The sequence below is a fragment of the Pieris brassicae genome, chromosome 1 (genome assembly GCF_905147105.1).
Source record: "Pieris brassicae chromosome 1, ilPieBrab1.1, whole genome shotgun sequence".
In the NCBI taxonomy this organism is placed as follows: Eukaryota; Metazoa; Arthropoda; class Insecta; order Lepidoptera; family Pieridae; genus Pieris; species Pieris brassicae.
Genome location: NC_059665.1, coordinates 4,418,896 through 4,440,306, shown reverse-complemented (window position 1 = coordinate 4,440,306; position 21,411 = coordinate 4,418,896). Strand labels below are relative to the sequence as shown.

At 32.8% G+C, this 21,411-nt stretch overlaps 1 protein-coding gene and 1 long non-coding RNA gene across 9 annotated transcripts in view; one reads left to right on the top strand and one right to left on the bottom strand.

Annotated features, from left to right (window-relative positions):
- Positions 1 to 780: 780 nt before the first annotated feature.
- The window catches only part of LOC123709616 (oocyte zinc finger protein XlCOF22-like), a 30,071-nt gene continuing 9,440 nt past the window's right edge, over positions 781 to 21,411 (top strand). The window contains exons 1-8 of one of the 8 annotated variants that reach the window (XM_045661114.1): positions 781 to 1,006; positions 14,003 to 14,163; positions 14,824 to 15,015; positions 15,155 to 15,731; positions 16,588 to 16,778; positions 17,204 to 17,296; positions 18,332 to 18,761; positions 18,834 to 20,505. In XM_045661114.1, the coding sequence (XP_045517070.1) occupies positions 14,023 to 14,163; positions 14,824 to 15,015; positions 15,155 to 15,731; positions 16,588 to 16,778; positions 17,204 to 17,296; positions 18,332 to 18,761; positions 18,834 to 18,985 (1,776 nt within the window). In that variant the 5' untranslated portion in view covers positions 781 to 1,006; positions 14,003 to 14,022 and the 3' untranslated portion in view covers positions 18,986 to 20,505. The other 7 variants (XM_045661072.1, XM_045661097.1, XM_045661080.1 and 4 more) reach the window with 7 other exon arrangements.
- LOC123709656 lies at positions 14,907 to 20,624 on the bottom strand. Its single transcript, XR_006753747.1, has 3 exons — positions 20,493 to 20,624; positions 16,639 to 16,758; positions 14,907 to 15,037 (listed from the first exon to the last, which is right to left on the bottom strand). It is a non-coding gene; the product is annotated as an uncharacterized LOC123709656 (long non-coding RNA).

Sequence of the window (21,411 nt, the reverse complement as noted above, 5' to 3'; positions counted from 1 at the left end):
ACAATTTGCTGTTATTAGTTGTAGGAATCAATATAGTGTTAGCACATTGCACGTACTATGTTTTGCTTGAAAATATTCATTAACATATTTATAATTTCATTAGTTTTATTTGTAAGATGTCTGAAAATAAAATATCTCAAAGCAAAATAACCGTTTTCAATTTTAAATAGTTACTATAAAGTATGTGCGACTGTTATTTAAACTTTTAATATGAAATGATTGGTTAACTGTGTAAATAATTTGTCATCATTCCTATTATTTTAAATTAGCTTGCTGATTAAGACTAAATGGAATCCCTAGTGCCTACGTGATTAGTAAAACTAGGTATTGGCAGTTTGAATAATATTTAGTACAAGTTTGGATTTTAAAATTAGTATGATATAATGATTTCATGATTTGCTAAGTTCAGTGTCACCTTTTAAGATCGGTACGTAGTTAATCATTCTATAGTTTATGATTTTAAAGAACTTTTGTGTAGTAAACGCATGGTTGCTTATTGAAAATGTCAAAGAGTATAGCGGTGGCGCTTACAAGTTGCGCCTGACCGCCACACCGGCCGCGCTGCAAGGCGGCCGCGACGGTGAGGATGCAAGGGCGCCGTGCGTCTTGCCGAAATTATTCGGGGCTCGCTGCACAATCGATTTTTCCCGCCCGATGCGGAAAATTGTTCGGGGCGGGGCGGGTGTGGGAGGGGGGGGCAACGGCAGGGGGGCAGGCGGAGTGCAGCGGGGCGGTGCAACGCGCGCCGCCGCCGTCCGCGGCCAGACAGTAGGACGGCGACGCCACTGCGAGTCGGTGACCACGGCGCGAAGAGCGCGCTCGCTCCCCGTGACATGTAGCGCGGCCGAGCGCCGCAGCCTCGCGACCACACGCCGGTGGCGGCGCCCATGCGCTCGCCGTCGGCTCGAGACCCTCGAACCCATAAGTGTTATCGGTGCATCTGAAGCGAGCTCGTCCCGTCATATCGACACCGTCGGATGGAACCCGGAGTGCAGCGATTCGCAAGGTTAGACTAATATTTGAATGTGAGTGTTGTGCGCCGCCCGATACCAAAGCCGCCCACCGCAACCCTTCAGCCGTACGCGCAGTCCGCACGCTTAATTCTAGGTACGTCCGAAAAACGAGGGAAATCACCGATGACTCATACGGAAAACCGTAGCGTGTGTTGAATTTTGTTTTACTGATACACCATAATTCACGATATCAGGTATGTGGTAGTGGACGTAATCTGTATTAATATTGATTAGAACTCAATAATGTAAGAGCGATAGTTCTCAATTTGATTTTAATTTTGGTAACGTTTATATTCTAATACTCCCATCTCAAGAGTTACCTGTAAGATAATGCATAAGTTTGATTCTATGCTATACATAATTTACCTTAATTGAAAAAAATAAACTATATTATACACATATGACATAACCAAAGTTTCTTAATGCTATTAATTAATATTATGCGTCATCTCAACTAAAATTAATATTAAAGTAGCAAATTTTGAAGGTTATCTGCTTTTGAAGGTTTTTGATATAGAACTAACGTAAGTTACAGTATTTTGTATCACTGTATTTGAATATAGCACGTGCAGACTCTTGTTTTTGTTTACATAGAATACATTTTTAGGCATCGTTGTAGACTAATATTATTAGATTATATTTGCAATACTAAGCAAAACTGGATATTAAATTACGGTCTTCTTTCAGCAGAGTTCAGAGTTCTTTTCGTAGTTTTTCAATCCACTGCACAAAGAAAATGTCGTTTAATTTTTACTAACATTAGAAGTAACTGCAATTTTGATTTTATAGCGAACTTGAGTAAAACTTAGGGATTTATGTATATTATTATTTATGTAAATCCGCTAGATGACTATTATTTAATCAAAATACATTGCTATCTTTTGGTGTACGATAAGAATTATTTTGTTTCGTAACTGACCTACCTCAGTTATACTGATTCCAATGTCTTGAGACATGTATTTTAATATCTTCTACGCATTCGTTATCTGTAATCAACGAAGAAATAAAATTCTGACACAATTTAACAGTTTTGTCGTAAAATAGCGCCAAATACTCATTAGGAACAATATTTTTTCACTTGCACAATTACAGGCTTTTAGTTATTTTTCTTTACTACGATTGAGAAGAAGAGATTCCAGTGTCCAGCCCATTAGCCTGCTTTTTTATTTATTATATAAGCATCGTTTTGTATTATATATTAAATAATAATGTGTACTTACGCTTTTTGCTTTAGTATACATAAAATAATATTGAATTCCTAATTATGATAGTTATTTAAAAAATCAAATCGCATTCATTGTTTACCGTCTTCTTGATGTCAAGTTAAGTGGACTAATAATTTATAAGTAGTAATAGATATTATTCAAATATGGGTTAGTTCAATTGCATTGCACATAAGATTTTTAAAACGATATTTTGTAGTTTTATGTTTTATGAAGACATGATTCTTTAATTTCTGTAAACCCATATATTATTTGCATTAAAGCGATAAAAATCGTAGATTGCATGTGAATATCCTTAAAATAACCTTGTATTCAAGGTTATCTAGTTAAACCTATCTGTTATCACTAAAAGATATAATGCAACACGATTTCTTAAGTACATATATTTTGAATAGGCCTTAAAGCCAGTTATGTAACATTTTTTATAGAAAGATGACAATGGCTCAACGAAATTTAGTACCAATATTTAAGATATCGGACGTTGTTGCTACGAGTCGTTGTTGTATTTTGTTTTTTCGTTCCTAGAAAGCGAGTTTGACAGATCTATAGAAAAACATAGTATTTTTAATTTGCTAAGATAGATTAAGGGGGCATTAAAAATGCATGTCAGAGTGAATCTAGTGGACTAAAATTGGAACGTGTATCTCGCTATAACATAATATACAGTTTCTCATGTAAATAAAATATAATTTTGTAATGAGAAATAAAGTTCTTTAAACATTAGATTAACTTCTGGGTGAAGTTTCACCTTGTATGTTTTGGTGTTCATAGACTATCTGAAACAAAGCGTTACTGTTTGCCTAGGAACTGACCTAAAACTTTTGGTTGAGAGAATTATACTAAAATTTGGTGGATTTGTTTAATAATAAACGGTTAGTACTCCGTCAACAATATTATAATGTACATATTTGTTTTGATTCATCCATTTCCTGTCCCACGACGTGGAACTCGACTTTTCATTGGACTTAATCGCATTTATAAAATAGTTTTATAACTTGTGAATAGTTTGGAATATCTTAAATTTTATAGTATTTCGTTGAATTTAGTTTTTAATTTACTGACTATGTATACTAAAATATTTTACCTCAATATTATTAAAAATAGACACAAACCAAAAGAAATATTTTAACTTTTTAATTATCTTAGTATATATATATAAATGTAGGGACATTTATTTTAATACAAAAGTAGATCAAATCATAAAATTAAAACATGAAAACACATATACATACAAACCAAAATATTTTCGTTTTATATTAAATTTAAAATTGATCGCGTACAAGATTTTTTTTAGCGGCGCAGTGCGGAGTGCGTAGCATTGACGCGAAACTCGCGTTAATAATATTTCGGGCATGGCAACTATCTGCAATCGAAAAAGTCGACAGCGGCCGTGGCGCCTACGCACACAAAGGTAACATATCAACACACGTGCACTTAGCTCACAATAGGCACCTAGGTCATATATCGCAGTCTATTCACGCACACAGACGCCGAAAAGTCGCCAGAGCATAATATGCCCGGACGCAGACTTTACCCTTGAGCATGTGCATAATAGTTGAGACTTAATTAGCGCATTGATAAAAATTTGATAAACCAATATATTATCTTTTTCGGTGATAAAATGCATGCTCAGGTGCTCGAACAATGAATTATCGTCAATCGCTTTAAACTATGGTTTTTATATATTTAACAAACGATTCGTATGTATGAGAAATAGTTAAAATAGTATATTTATGCCAAAATTAATTTATTTGTTACGCATCCACGCTTAAGCCGCTGACTTAACGTCGGCATAGAAACATTTATGTCTAGAGAACATCCGTTTAGCTGGTCATGAACAGTTTTTTGATAATAATAATTAATGAATACACTAATCATTAGCTGTTCGCAAACTATAACAAGTTTAAGTATTAAAATCTTACCCGCAATTTAAAATCTTTATTTACATTTTTCATGTATTTTTGCGAATTCAGAAAATGGAAAATATACGTGCCATGTAATCCAATTAAAAATGTGTGCGTGAATGAACGTTGTTCATAAAATTTTTACTACGGCAAATCCACTTCGTAAATATTTGTATGGGGAATTAAAATATTATAGTTATCGATTTAGTTTTAACGTTGTGTCAACAACTTTGCTCGGCTTGTAAATAAGAAGTCATAAAGTTTGAAGTAAATAGAACATAATCAGATTGTCTTCCTCTTAATAGAGACTGAGAAGTATATACATAGTTATATATTACATGTGTATGTGTACCAGAAGCGTGGACACATTGTTGTTTAATATTCGTTTCAATAAATTAAATACATTACGCTACAACATGATTATTGGTTTAGCGCTTCAATTTAGCTCGTAAACGTTAGCTTGGAAACCTAAAACAGAATCTCTTTGCCCTATTATAGACTGAGAATTTTATACATACGTATATAGCTATATATTATCAGAAGCGTAGACTCGTTTAATATTAGTTTTAATAAATTTAATATATTAGGCTATGATATGATTATTAGCACCTATTTTTATACGTTGGCTTGACAGATTTTTTTTTTCTCAAATGAAGATCTCCTATCTTCCCTCGTATAAAAAATTACACACTTTAGTGTATAGATTAGTTAAGGGTTACTAATGGGTTTATTAAAAAAGAACTTTGAAGGATCTTTGTATTAAACAATTTCTTTATTAAATAACTTAATCATGGCTTAACGTAAGATGCTCGTTGATGTCTTATCAAGGTTTGTCCTGGCCTACGCAGATGAAGTTAAAAAGTTCCAATTTCCTAACTAGAAAATATCCTTGACTAATATTTATAACAATTTTTATATAGGTTGTAAATGATATTTAAATGAGCAAGTATATCAGGTACCGAAAAATACTTTCTCTCATTCACATCAGGAAGGATTATCACAGGTGGCCCGACATATGAAAGTAATGATCCAGTGACGCTACAACCCTTTACGTCATGATATTTGTCTTGTTGATCTTTTGTTTTTTTCTTTCATAGGTAACCTAACTACTCTGAGTCTTGTATATCAAAAACGTATATAATTTTGAAATGTGGTGGCTATAACTTGCATTCTTGTACCGAATCTTGCCATAGTAGTGCTTACGTAACGTAGACTATGTAGATTCCGGAATAATAATCATTATACGCGTAATAGTAACAGTAAAAACAAAGTATTGCCTTTGCCGTTAAAAGCAATCAAGCAGCAATCTTGCATAATATAATAATTGATAATTAAAATATTTACAAAGTTGTTAAAAAACACGTGTATAACACTTATTGTTGAAGACAATATTATAAATAATTGCTAAGCCGGATGCGATTAAGAACAATAGTTTACGACTAAACATTTTATATTGTATTTAGTAGCGCAAGTTTACCACAGTTTTATCAGTTAAATAATTAATATATAACAGATAAAAACGAGAATTTCTATATTATTTACATAGCACGCTTCGTTCGACCGTTGATTGCACTACAGTAAAGTCCTGTACTAAAGTGTACTAAAGATACCTTAGACTATAAGTTTGTATGCAATATAAAAACTATTAAAGTATGCGTCTGGTTACCACGACGACGTTAAGCTATCTGTGTAAAAACATCTTTTGTGTGTCACGAGTCACGACTGCTATACCAACATATTATGCATCGGCTCAAAGATTTGAGATAAATTAAACCCAAAAATTACTCGGTAAACAAGCTTTTTTTGTGTCTGACTTCGTCTGACCTTGAGAATTTTTTTGTCTACAAAAACTGGCCTAGGGGACTTTAGAAACACTTATGTCCTTAGTTTATAGTTATATTATATTTCTCATATGAACAAATACTTGCTTAACATGTATAATAACGCTAGTTTCCAATTATGCATCTAATAAAGCAGATAACTCACCTCTTGCACAGCATTTTTTTTTAAATTGGCTTCAATAGTACAAAAAATTAATTCACACTTAATTTAATCCTTATAAAACGGGATTCCCAAAAACCCGTCTTACCAAATTTTTAGATATGGAATTGTCTGCTAACATTTCTAGTAATTTACCTTAGATCTAACGCAGTTTATGTTTTATAGAACATGGGTAATCGACAGGAGGTTCTCCTGATATTAAGTGGTATGAGTGCCCTCTCTCAATGTCTCTCAATGTCAGAGGACTCGCGATGCCGTTGCCGGTCTTTTAAGTACTGGTACGTTCTCTTCTAGAAGGCCCCAAAGTCGTATTGGATCGGAAATAATGCCACATACAACATAATACTTGATTTAGTCTTTAATTTAAAAATTATATAAAATATTTCTCGTAGTCGATTTTATTTCGCCCGTAGCTTTGAACCTTGACTATTTGTATTTGTACCAATGGACCATGAATGGGCGCACTTAACACTCGCTCGTACTAAAAAATATTGTAAGGAAACTACATGCCTTATGTCGGATCTCCTACTAGCCTACTAGAGAAAACAAATGATTATGAAACAGATATAGAAATCACAGGCTATAAAAGGTTGTAGCGCCACCGGTTATTTATTATTTTCCGAAAGTGATTTATAAGATATTAAGTTTGTCGTATCTTATGATTTTTCAAATGGAAAATAAATGTCATCTCTGTGACGTCAAGTATAACAGAGATTTGGTGGATAATATCATATGACGTACGTACACTACTAGTTTGAAAGAGAACGAAGCGGACGACGACCTCATCTTAGCAATTGAACTTTTTGTTATTAGTTTTTGGAAATACCCACGAGGCTCTTATTATTTTGGTGTACTCGATTCTTTATATTATAACTAGTAGTAACATTAGTCTTCCAAATTTTACAGAATAGCCCTCTCGATTCTTAGGATATCATTGATTGGAATTAGAATTTCTATTTATTTATTAACACTTCGTTGCATTATAATATAAAAATGTAACATGGTTAAATTAAAAGGACTGGCGGCCTTATCGCTTTCGAGCGATCTCTTTCAGGCAACCACTGTGAGAAGAGAAATAAAAATGTCTTAACTTAGATAAGGTAGGTTCTATTTTTGGATTCTAAAGAAAATAAAGTGTGCGACATCAGTGCTACAGATAGCACTGATGTCGCAAACGAAATAACGCGGTAAGTCGGCAGTTGCTGCAAATGTTAAATTGATATTTTTGTTTCCATACGTGTTGTAAATAGTGTAGAAAATTAAATTTTAATTAGCAACTTACATGACTCAATTCTTAAGTAACTTATTAAATACTTTTATACAATAGTACAATAAATATTTGTTAAACGGTGTAAAAGTACAATAGTAGTGACGTCAATTTATTGACGCGATCCGCATAATGTAAGATAATCAATTTTACAGGCCCATTTATTAAAGTAACGTGCATAAATCGAGCATTGCCAGTTGTCACGCCCAGATTTCATATGGTTTTCCAAACAATAATAGTGAATTTATTACTGCTATCCCGATGTTGGCGATAGCTTTCGTGCAAAAATTCAGCGTAGGCGCAACGCTCCACCCGCGCGTGTACACTTAAAACCACAAATACATTTACGCAAAAATACAATTTCTTTTATGTTACAAAAATGTATCTATAACATAATTTTATTAGAATTATGGGATCCGGTAATAATCGAAATACAAGACACACTATAAATGTATAATAATAGTGCAAATTTGCTGTTTTATCCGCTAATACTTACAATCCCAATGCCTAATATTTGATCATTATTTTATTACACATTTATATAAGAACTATGATACCTCTTTAGGTATTATTAATATCGCGAACAATTACGTTCAAAATTCATGATAAGTAACAAGAGAAATATTAATATAATGTTTATAAAAAGACCTTCACAAAAGTCTCATTATTAAAAAAAACTTTAAAAAATGATCTCGGGAGTCCACTAGGATATTATATATTATAGTCAATAGTAATTCTTATAAATGGAATATACAACACGAAAAGTACTTCTAATTTGATCCAATAGTTCCTACGATAAGGGTACACAAACAATACATTTCTTTGGCATAATATGGCAATATTCTATTCTCATCATAATATCCAAGTTAACTGTTGACTTTGTGGGGTGGTCAGACATCAAGATTGCTGAAAAGTACTCGAGATATGGAGTTATGTTAATATACGAATTTGCGTTATACCCGTTAACGGATTTATATAAAAATAAAAACTGATCAGAATGTTATTTTAAATTTATTAGTCTATTTCAAACTTTTTGTATATATGGACAACCAATGACATAATTTTTAATAAATTAATTTTGTGAGCACCGTTGGCCTAGTGGCTTCAGCGTGCGACTCTCATCTCTGAGGACGTTCGATCCCCGACTGTGTACCAATAGACTTTATTTCTATGTGCACATTTCACATTTGCTCGAATGGTGAAGGAAACGATCGTGAGGAATACGGCTTACCTTAGACCCAAAATGTCGACCTACTTGCCTATTAGATTAACATATGATCATGAAACAGATACATAAATCTGAGGCCCAGACCTAAAAAAGGTTGTAGCGCCACAGATTTTTTTAAATGGAAATAATTGATAATTAAAGATTACAAAAAATAGTAATAATGCGCCCTCGTATTGTACTGTAACTGGTCTGGAAATATTTGAGTACTATTCAATTTGTAATCAATTTCCTTAGTTATAATAATAAATTAAATAACTCATACCACGTATCGTTTATAAGTAGTATTTCTACACTTATTAAGCTTATCAATTGCAAATCTGTAAGAATAATAAGACGTGATGCGTATTTGTATGATTAATTGTTATTTACGACGGCTCGCCTATTTCAAAATAGTTTACATTTTTATTATGAGTTTGTTGAGTTTTTTTATGTTATAATAATATTAATATTAGTATATTTTTAAAATTTAAATAAACGTCACGATGTCGAATTTACCACAAATATAAAAAAAACGGCTAAAATTGTATTCCCAGAGAATTTTAATCCTTATCTAGTAGACATTTCGTAAATGTATTAATTATTTAACGTTTCGCAGACTGATAAAATTTACACGGTATTTTTAATTATTCTCACAAGTCCACGATTTTTGTATTGACTTGTATGACATTGTAACTAGCAACGTTTATTTATATACAAATTTATGTCTCACATAAATTAGTGGCATTTACAAAGGAGATACTCAGCACGCTTATTTACTTATTCATATACTTTATTGCACACAATACAGTACAGGAAATAAATATATAAAACGAAAAGGCTAGTGTTATTTACTCTTTATAACACACAATAAAGTATAGTTAATTAAAAGCTGATTGTGGAAGACGTCGGACTAGCAACAAGTGGATTTTTTTTAATAAATTCGTAACACTTGTCTGTGGTATGTAGCAAAAAGACTCCTGTTTTTTCCCCCAATTATGTTATAACAACAACAAACTTTTTCATTTAAAATCACGGAAAACGAAGCGTTTAGGCGCAGCCGGAAGTCCATCTAACGAGTTACGTAGATAACCAATCGGTAGGCAACTGTTCAAAGATATACATTGCGAATATGTGGTGTGTGTTATTTCGCACGACCTTGATCCCCACGCAGTGTGCACGGTATTACGCGTGTAAGGTTAGGCGATGTTCATACTTTTGCATTTGTGCACTGAAATTGCAATTTTCGAAGGGTGCTACGGCCTACGGCTTTTGTAGCACATTTATATCGATGTGTTATTCTGCAATATATAATTGTGTTCGAGTGAAAATGCATTTCCCGAGAAGTCGACAAATGTTTCTTTAAGTATTAAACCACAGATTATACGAATGTGTTGAGAAATAGAAATAGGTGAAGAATGAGGGTTAAATGAGAGTTTTTGAGGTAGAATTATTTATAAGATATATAATTTTATTTATTTATTCAAGTTTACTACATCATACATAGTGCTAAATCTACTGCATATATATAATTTGTACATCTTTTTATTTGTAAATGCTATTTATTCTGCTGTATATTTGTTTGTATAATATAACACGCATCGTTTTATACTCTAAGAAGCTTCAAAGAAGTGATAACTCTAATTATAAATTCAGTAGCTATTGACAATGACCTTTAATGAAAGACATCCAACTCTTGTGTGGAAAGTCCCTAAGACGATTAGTTCAAAGCGATATGCAAACTGCAATCACCAAAGATTGAAGCAATGCTACAATGACCTTGCGGAAGTGGAATTTGCGTTTGCTCTTCGTAATAGTTATTTTAATACATAAATTATTAAATTGTTTATAACCGGTATATTTGAATTTAGAATTTCGGATTGCGGACTTAACGATCGCACAACTAAAGACTACTGAGATTTCTAATTTGCGGTGGAGTATAATTATCATAATTAGTATATAGTTCAACATTAACTATTCCTATTAATAAGTAATATCGGTAAATTAGCCTGTAGATTCATATTTATTTGTTCTAATATTTTTTTATTGAACTGGTTCAACTATAAAGGGATAAAGTAACCATCACCTTTATGCTCTAATTGACATCTGTCAATTGTCATTTTAGTCAGTCATAGATGAATATTTTATAAAATTTGTATTTATGTTTGTAAAAAAATATTTTACCATTAGAATTGTATATGTATTTCCCAAATAAATTCATAAAATAAAAAAAAACTAAATGTCTATTACGATGCCAGACGCCTGGATCTTATATAATCATAAAGCTTTTTAATGATGTGGCGTCTTATTTAAATATCCTGTAAGGTTTATTATGTCCACACCCTTACACATATAATGCACGTTAGCGTCACTATTGTGTGACGAAGGTCATGCAGACATCTAGTTTAGTAACCATGTTCTTTAGTAATCACCATCACACTTTATTTTCCTCTTTCCGCTAAATATGAGTTCTAATTTTGAAAATTTCATACAGCAGTTACACTTGTATTTTGTGGATTCCAACGACAAACTGGTTAGGTGAATTAAAATAGTTTTTGCGTATAAACTAACGTTCGCAATTTTTTTATTGTGGCAATATTTTGTGAGTTCACTAATTATTTTATCTGCTATTAAAACACATTTAATTTACTTAATATATTCGTTTTATGTACATTTATTCAAGCACGCGGCGGGTAGAAACCTTATATACAAGATCCGTAAAATAAGTAAAATTCATTGCTTTTCAAAGAAACTTAAAAGTGCAAAATCTTATCTCGAATCCGGTTCATGCTGATTATACAGTACGACTATAAACACAATATTATTTCCCGTTACTGTTTTTTTATTATTAATGTTAATAATTAATAAATGTTAAAAAGTGTATAGGTACATGAATACATAATGTTTAAATCAATCTACGTACCTAAATAACTAAACTTCAGACATCCTTGATAGGAAGGTCTTATTTTTTGCACAACTTGATAAAACTACAAAATGTACATTTGCACTGAAAATTAAAATGTTAGTGCCATTATCACACTTAAAAATAATACTTCGACAGCAACTCGATAGTTACGTCTATGCATATATCTTATGATATGTATATATTCCTCAGTAGGAGTTAAAATAACATATAATTTATCAAAATTACTTCAACGTAATTAGAGGATAAACCAAATTGTATGATCTTATAAACACGACACGATTACTGTAATAATAAAAGAATGGTTCTTTTTTTATTCGAAAATTAAAACAATTTCTTGCGTGCCTACTGTAAACAATTAGTAAGTCTATTCAAAAAATCCGTCGATCATTTAACTAAATATGAGACAAAAGCAACAATATAGCGACAAAATAGGCATATGCCTATATGTTCAAAAATAAAAATAGAATGTTCCGCGTTCGCGGCCTTTCAGAAACGAGCATAATAGATGAGGAGCGGGGGGAAGCAGACGCCCGATGACATCACACTGGGTTGCAGTGCGGTGCGACAGCCAACTCTTGCGCAATCGCGTGCCCTTGATCTTGACTGCGTCGCGGCCGCACGCGTATTCGCACACATTTAAATACAACTCGTCGCGACTATATTTATCTCGCGAAAATGGCATATTATTTTCAAAGTGCCTCAATCCATTTATGAAAAAAGTAGGTAAACTGATTAGATAAGAATAGTTTATTTCAAAAATATTATTGCATGACGATTGCAGTTTGGCCATGGATGGTTAATCATTTTTTGAATATCAATGAGACTGCTTAATATAAAATAATTATTCATTTAAATTATAAAGAAAATGTAGACTTGTATGGTTTGTGCGTGAACGCTATTTGATATACTTACGGTTATGACTTTTAATCAATTTTTTATTCATAAACTGAAACAGCGGAAAACATTGTACATTTTCATTTTCTTAGGTTCACATTATCACATTGGTTTATATTAATTAAAAATTTATTAGGTTTGTTCACGTACAAGTGGCATGTAACATGTAATTACTATTTTTTAAATAACTCTTTAAAAACGAACCATGTTCCTCTTGATTTAAATTTATACCAAGAGGCGTAAGTGTGGAGGCGGTTTATTTACCTGACTAATGCCAACGTATGATTATTATCAATCCAAGTCGTTACTCAGGCAGGAAATAGGTCCCAGCTGATAACAATTGAATTCAGTGTACGGTGCAATGTATGGCATACCTATTTAAAAGATTAACTTACGCTTTACTATTTGCTTTGCGTTTAAATAATTAAAATTTGATTAAATTTTGCTACATGATAATAATTGCAATCTAAAAAAATAAATAACCTTAATAAATATTATGGTCTCGGAATTTATCAAAAAAGTTTTTTTATTGAAAGAGTAATGTATTCATAAATAGGCAAGCACAAGCACAATATTCTCTTTGGTTTACGTGAGTACAAATCAATATAATAACTTTAAGGGATGTCAAATTAATAACAATATCTATATACAACGTTGCAAGTTCTTTACAGCAAACGATAGACATGGACTTACGTAGTCAGCGATATATAAGCTCCAAGTAGAACAAACTCCTGAAAATTATTAATACTATATCCGACCTACCCGATATTTGATTTGAAAAGACTCAATCGGTTTCATTAAGATTTCGGTATCTCTTCTATATTTAAATTATCATTATTTAAAAAAATTGAAATACTTATTTCATTATACTATAATTTGTTGTATTATGTTACAAAGTAATAAAAAATGTTATCAACTGAGAGATTATTTAGTCACGATGCCCCTTTTGATTACTAAGTTTTACCTGCAGTTACGCGTGTATCTTAAGAAATGTGTTGGTTACAAAATAAATATTTTTACCTTTACTTATGCTACAAAGAACCTTGCAATAGTGGAAACAGATATGTAAAAGCATTCGTTAAAAACCTAAGAGGCAGTACAGCCGTGAGTATTGGTCTCTGATTTATGTAGGTGACTTTTGTCTATTAAAACATGTTTTTTTACCTTTGCCATACGAGGAACTCCTAATTGTACACTTAGAATAAAGAATCCCTTTGTAAAAAATCCGCGATTTCAACACGAAACGCGATTTGAAAAATAAATAGAATTAAGGTATTTAAAATAAACTAAAAGAGAAATTACTTCTTCGGATAATATTAAAGTTACAGTGAATTTTGCCTTAATTTTACTTTTAAGGGAATATGACGTTAAAATAATTAAATTGTATGCATAGTATTTACTAAGAGTCGTGGTAATGGTATAGTCTGTAGTTTTACAAAAAAAGAATCATGATATAACGAAAACCTACGGCAGACGAAGGGTTACTATTTCGCTTAGAATGCTGATTCTGCAGAATCCTAACGATATTTAGCAAAAGTCATGAAAATTAAGAAAAAAATCTCAATTTCAGCGGAGGGAGCTAGCTCAGACATGGGAAGTGAGCACTATTGCCTGAGGTGGAACAATCATCAGAGCAACCTGCTGGGAGTATTCAGCCAGTTGTTGCAAGACGAAAGCTTAGTGGACGTCACACTCGCGTGCTCAGAGGGTGCCTCCATACGGGCTCATAAGGTAAGTAGCGTGGTTGACAGCCTACTCTAATAAAACTCTAAGGTCAGTTTGCTGGTCCTGACATGGTGAAGAAACTTTTATAAGGCAGTGATTGAGGTACTTTATAATATAGTTCTTAGAGATATTTTATATAACCGGATATTTTTTTAGTTTCTTGACATTGATACCGGACTTATTGAATAAGTCAGATTAAAGCTAGAAATTAAATCAACCAGTTTCATTATAACTTACAAGTGCTTGTTAAAATTTAAGATTTAGGCAGCATTTACATAGCTGAATTATTTCATCCTAAAATATACCACTATTGGCAGTTGCTATGACATGAAGATACACGTAATGCACTATGTGTCCTTCATGCTGCGTTGCAGAATGCTGACGTAATACTGAGATCTTCAAATAGGTATAATAGATACATGTTTATGTTAGGAATATATAATTATTAGTATTGTGCACACTAAATAAAATTTTACTAAATTATATGTGAAAAAATCATGTAATGTTAACATCAAATTAAAAAAATATGTTCACATTATTTTTATGGAAATAGTTATTTTGTGGATCGTAAATGAGGAGCATTTGATACATGCAAACTATACAAAAATAGGACAATTTTGTAAAAGTTGTTATAAAATACAGAAAAACCATTTTTAACTGTTCCAGGTGGTACTGTCTGCTTGTTCATCGTATTTCCGTTCGCTATTCGTGGATCATCCTTCGCGCCATCCTATAGTGATCCTTAAGGACGTAGGTTTGGAAGAACTCCGAACACTCGTCGACTTCATGTATAAGGGCGAGGTCAACGTCCAGTATTGCCAACTCCCTGCTCTCCTCAAAACTGCTGAGAGCCTTCAGGTATGTTTCTCTTCTTCTGTTCCTTTATAACCATTATAACACACAAGATAATTTCGTTATTTGTGATATTGTTACTTGTATGTAGAATGTAGATGAATATATATATAAGAGTTTGAAGCAAACTATTGTATAATTTCAGGTAAAAGGATTAGCTGAGATGACTACATTAAGTGCTGCGGGTGTGGACGCTAGGAATGTTTCGGAACCGATGGAGGAATCTACAGCACAAAATACAAGCGAATGTACCGAGTCGCAGGACAGACTGCATGAAAGAGAATCTCGCGATAAAGATGAGAGACACGATATAAAAGAACCCCGAGAAAGAGAAAAAGACATACGAGAAAGTAGAGGTATACTTGAACCCAGAGATTTGCGGGAATCGAGGGGGGAAAAGGAACGAGAGTCCCGCGAGTTAATGAGAGATAGAGAACCCCGGGAATCAAGAGAGACCCGGGACCATAGAGAAATACGAGACGGAAGGGAGTCTCGTGAGTTGCGAGAGTTACGCGATGCCAGAGAGGGACCTGAGACTTCACCTCCTAGAATATCTCCTCTGCTATCTGTGCGTAGATTTAGAACGGAATCATCCGTTGAAACATTGACGCCTACGCATCCCCCGATACTTAAAGATGAACCCCCGGACGAACCTATGAGATCGTTGTCACCAGAAGATGACTCGGTTTCAATACGATCAAACGGAGCAAGTGAAAGTATTGGTAAGACAATTGATGTATAGATATTCATACTTCGAAAATATAGGAATATATAAAATTATCTATACATTAGTTTCTGTTTATATTGGTCATTTTTATAAATATGCAATATGTTGTTTATCCAATCATCATGGATGGATTGACGAATGTTTGGATGACTCCAAATTTCTTGTCTTTATTATTTATTTATACAGGTAGATAGTGACATTTTAGCACAAGACATAATAAAGAACAATCGAACGTACCATACCATTGAAATATGTCAGTGTCAGTATCACTATCAGTGTCAAGCTGTCAACCGATTACCGAATTCGTAATACCTGGCCTTAAGTGTTCGAAGATCGAAATTTTAATTTGTAGTTTTATAATAAAATTAGTATGAATAATATAAAAGTAAAAATAAATATCAGGATAATGGATTTCTGGTTGTGGTTAGATTTTGGAAACTCTACACAGCTTCTTACAGAAAGGCCAAAAAACAAATCCCTTTCTAATCTAAGCATGTCTAAATTAATCAAAGTGAAAAAGAAACATTAATCTAAACAATATTACACCTTAATGTAAGTATTTTTAAATGTCCCATAATAGCAGGACGACGAGCATCGAAATACCTAAATATCCAATTAATTTAACATTGTAGTGAGAACTGATACTACATAAGTTATTGAAATTGCTATCTAACATATTATAATGTATCTATATAGGTACAGACATACTACTTAAATTGATTTCTCTACTACAAACCTATAAAGAAAGTGACAAAACATTCAAGTGTTGTTAACATACATACCTGATTTATTATCATTCCTTATTGATTCATGAATTGCAAATTTACCTATATTAAACAACTATTTTTCAGGTATTAACATGACAATAAATAGTCACAGCAGCCTGGCTTCAAGATATTCACCTGTTGAACAGAGATTGAGTGTCCTAAATACATTGCCACATCCAGGGCTGCCGCTCCATTCTCACACATCCTTGCCAAGTCCAAGAAATGAGCCCATTGCTGGACCATCTGGGCTGCCACCTGTTCAACAAGTACCATTAGTGAGCAAAATCTTAATTTAATAAATATTCAAACTACAAAGCCCTTACAACTCATCCTAAAACTCAGTTAATGAAATAAATGTGATTATGGTATTATAGTTGTGTTATTAGTCAGATAAAAATATTTAATTTCGTTCAAATTGAATTTGTAAAATATATTTAATTATATTGAGCAGTTTATATATGTATAATTTATTAATTTATTGTTATGGCATAAGTCAAAACTTAAGGTAAATTTTAAATGCATAATTTTTACTATTAAGATCATTATTCTTAATTTATTGACATTTTAAAAATCATGATAAATAAAACTGTAATTATATTGTAGTCAAAAAGATATGTCAGCATTCCTTTTTATTTTCTATTTAAAGTACTTGTAAAAAACCTTGTAGAATTAATATTAATTACAATTTAATAACTTCCAGTCATTGAAGAAAGAAGTAGATTGGGACCGAAGTAATGAAGACAAGGGTGGTGGAGAACCTTCAGCTTCAGATTATCGACTGCAGCATGAATCGGTAAGTTTTTTGCTATTCTTTTCTAATCTTAAACATCATAATGACCACATAATATGTGAAACATCCAAATCTTTCATGGATTATTTGATGGTTAAGATTAGAGTTTTATGGTTGTGGTAGTAATTTGTATATAGTTGTGTAAAAATATAAGCTATTGGCTTCTTTTCTATCTTATTTATTTTCTTATACTTTATAATTCTGTAAAAGCTGCACCATATATTATCTAAGCATAATTTTGGTTGATGTTTGCAGCATAACTGCATGATAGCTGAGCAAAGCCCAAATTTCTTAAATTTATTCAGTTCTCATGCTTGATTAGTTTTTGACCATATTTAAAGTCTCAAATACTACTTAAATTAGGTGGTATTTTTTTTTAAGTTTATCAAAGTTCCATTTGAGGTAAACAAAAATTAAATGTTTGTTTATGTCTAAAAAGGTTTTAAACTGTTTGGGTAAATGAGGTTAGTAATTATAATTTACGCACATATTTTGAGGCAGGCTAACAGAAATTTGTTTATTGAACAATCAGATTTTGCTTAAATTTACAAAAATCATTAAACTTTACATATCATTTCTTCGGCTCATTACTGTGAATAAGTAGATATGTCTTAATTATTTTTGTAATAATTGCATGCTTACTGTGCTGCGCTATTTAAACATGGAATACTATGCCTTGCTGTCAAGAAGTTGACCTTCATTTTGTTGGCCATCATTTTTATATTCATTCGTTTTGTTTTGGATTTATATATTTTGGGCAACTTTTTTATTTAAATTTGGCCATTTATTGCATATCGTTATTGCGAATCCGAGCGTTGTGCGCGCGCGCGTTGCTTACAACAAGGCATTACGCGTCCGGCTACCGGGTTCACTCCTGCACATTTTTGGGCAAAAATGAGCGTCAACTTCTTATTTAGATAGTGAAATAATAAAGAGACTGCATCTCGAATTAGAATGTAGTGGTAGAGATATTGCACATGTTTGGTCCATACAACGAAACAAGAGACAAAGAAGTTGATGTTCTTTTTGTCGTTGCAGGAGTATGAGGGGCCCGGTAGGGGGAGAATTGAGGAGGGAGAGAGGGCTTATCCATGCATACATTGCGGCGCGGCCTTCCCACACCAGAGCAAATTGACCCGCCACATACTGACCACGCACACGTTAGACACGTTAAAATACCGGGACGCCATTTTGGGCCGGCCGTTGGGGCTGCCAATGATAGGACAGTTTAGTGAACCGACGTATTTGAGCATGCCGACTGAAGAAACACCCATCGATCTGGATATAGGACCCGTGGAGCCTGGAAACGTGGTCCTGTGCAAGTTTTGCGGCAAAAGCTTTCCCGACGTGTCGTCACTTATAGCACATCTCCCCGTACATACAGGAGATCGGCCATTTAAATGTGAATTTTGCGGCAAGGCGTTTAAATTAAGGCATCATATGAAGGACCATTGTCGAGTGCACACAGGTAACAGTTAGCTACCTATGTTAGTCCGTTTATCTCGTTCATTCGAGTGTTATAGCCGTGTTCGATTTTCAGGAGAGCGTCCGTTTCGATGCGTCCTGTGCGGTAAAACGTTCTCGCGGTCCACAATATTGAAGGCGCATGAAAAGACTCACTATCCAAAGTACGCTAGGAAGTTTCTGTCGCCGAGTCCGGTCGACACGGAAGAGGAGAGCCCACATCAATGAGTATGACACCGTCGAGTGTGCAAATTTAGTTAATATTCGAGGTATAGTGAAAGTTGGATATATCGAGGACAATATATTGTAAGTAAATAAGAATGTGATTTAAACGCCGCAACTGTGATCTGAATGATATAAATAATATTTGATATTACACTTATAGATAAAATTAACACAAATTTTCCGTTCTTCTCGTAAAATCTTAAATGATTTCCGTTCGCTTTATAGATATTTTGACTATTAGGTGCTTTCTTTACGCCTTATATAGAAACTGGTAACTGATTTACAGTCCCTTAGATGGCATAGCCAAAGTTAGGTAGTAAAGTAATAATTTAAAGTGAAACTATATCATATTCACCGATTTCTTTGCTTGTTTTTCATAAAATTAATATTATATTTTGAAATCGTTTTGTTGTTATGATAAATTATTAAAATTAATGCGAAATTGTAAATGATTGTTTGAAAATCATAGGGACATGCGTTGTTACAGTCAGTAGTACTAACCAGATTTAATTTTATAAACCAAATTAAAGATTGATTGCGAGTGCTTTAATAATTTTAGAGATATGAAAATGCACTCACTATAGTATAGATTAAATAGGGATTTGAAGTTTATAAATTTCTATGTCTTGACGCACGCTCCCCAGAGGTAATTCAAAAGCAATACTAAGACATATAAAATGTAAATATATATAGTTTGATACATATAATCGGATTTTTAGGAAATTTATTACTATTGATAGGTTATGAGAATATGCTTCAGTAGTTTAAATTGGGGAGATTTTTGGATGTGTGATCATGGGAATCAAAGCTTTAAGCACCGTTTCAGTTCAACCCGAATGCTACGCCTTTTGCTTCATGATATCTACTCTGACTACATAAATGTTAACCACTCAGTTGATAGCTAATTAAGGAAATATGGAATGTAAAAGTACTTGGCAAAATTATCTAATAAGGCTCATGACGTATCTTAAAACCACAAATACGCAAATTAGGTAATCCCATTAAGCCTTTTTTCTTCCTTTCCCTTTGCAATATTATATCCTAATAGTAGTTTTTCATGAACATTTTCCATTCACAAATCTAGAAATATAGTGTTAAATACTGATGTGTACTAGGCCATTATAGACTACTGCCATTGAAGATGTTACAATGAAATAAAAATCTACATTTATGGCATGGCAACACTAACATAATGGCGCTTTCAGAAATCGTTTTAAATAGTGACATGGAGGTCAAAAGGCGTAGCTTCCATCAATAAACTTAATTCTATTTTCATACAGGATAAACGTCTTATAATTATTTTTGTAGAATGTTTCAAATGTCGTAGTTAGTAAATGGTTTGTGGTATATAGGATATAGTGCAAACTCACTCATACATCTATTCGTACGCATTTGAAACTCTTCACAATAGCTGTGTTCAAGGAAATAAACAGAGTCTAATACAGGGATATTTTACGGATTATATTCGTTTCATAATATATAAATACCAGAATTATTTTTTTGCACAAACCATAGCTGTAAATGTTGTTGATTACTCCTGTAAAATAGTCCTCATTTGATTCGATCAATTCACTGTAATACTCATAAAGCTTTGATTTTATATGTTAAATCTGCTTCATCACGACGAAATCTTGAAGAAAATATTTATTCAACTGTTTTATGATTGGTTATGAAGCCATAGAAAGTCTTAGTTGACGTCTCTTACGTCAAAGTAACTTAGAAATATGGCTGTCACGCGACAAGCATTTGCCTGTACATAAATTTTGTCATATCAGATCACGTCTATGGTTTGCGATCTGTGGGTCGATATTTTTCTCTTTTATTCATCATTTATATGTTGACAAATTTAAGACGTTGTCGTGATACAGCACACAATTTGCGAGTGTTTTTTTAGGCCACCAAATTATTTTTACGGTACTCTTAGTTAATGACGCATCTAATAAGCAATGCATATGTATGATCTACAATTTTAGATAAACATATCATTTACATCTGATTATAAAGTAGGGATAAAAAATTATTAGGATACTGAATTTTTAAATTATATCGTTATTTCCTTTCGGATATAAGCATTTTAATCTTTTAGGGTAGATTAGGACATTGAAAGTATTATGATTATTTAAGTAAAGGTCTGTGATATATATTAAAGTAGGAAATATAATATCTGGGAGTTTCATTGTGATCTCAGGAAGTAGTTATTTTCGATGCCAGCAAGCGAACACATACAAAGAGGGAGACAGAAACCTAACAAAACTCGCACATCTTGAGAATTGCCTAAGATATGTCGTATACATGACATTTAAGAATTCTTCATAATACAATTTTTTTGCCTTCCGCTTTATGAGCCTCCCCATTAAGTTATCGTCTGGACTACTTTGATATTGTGACTTGGATCTCATTTAACAGTTAACTGAGAGAAATATTTAGAC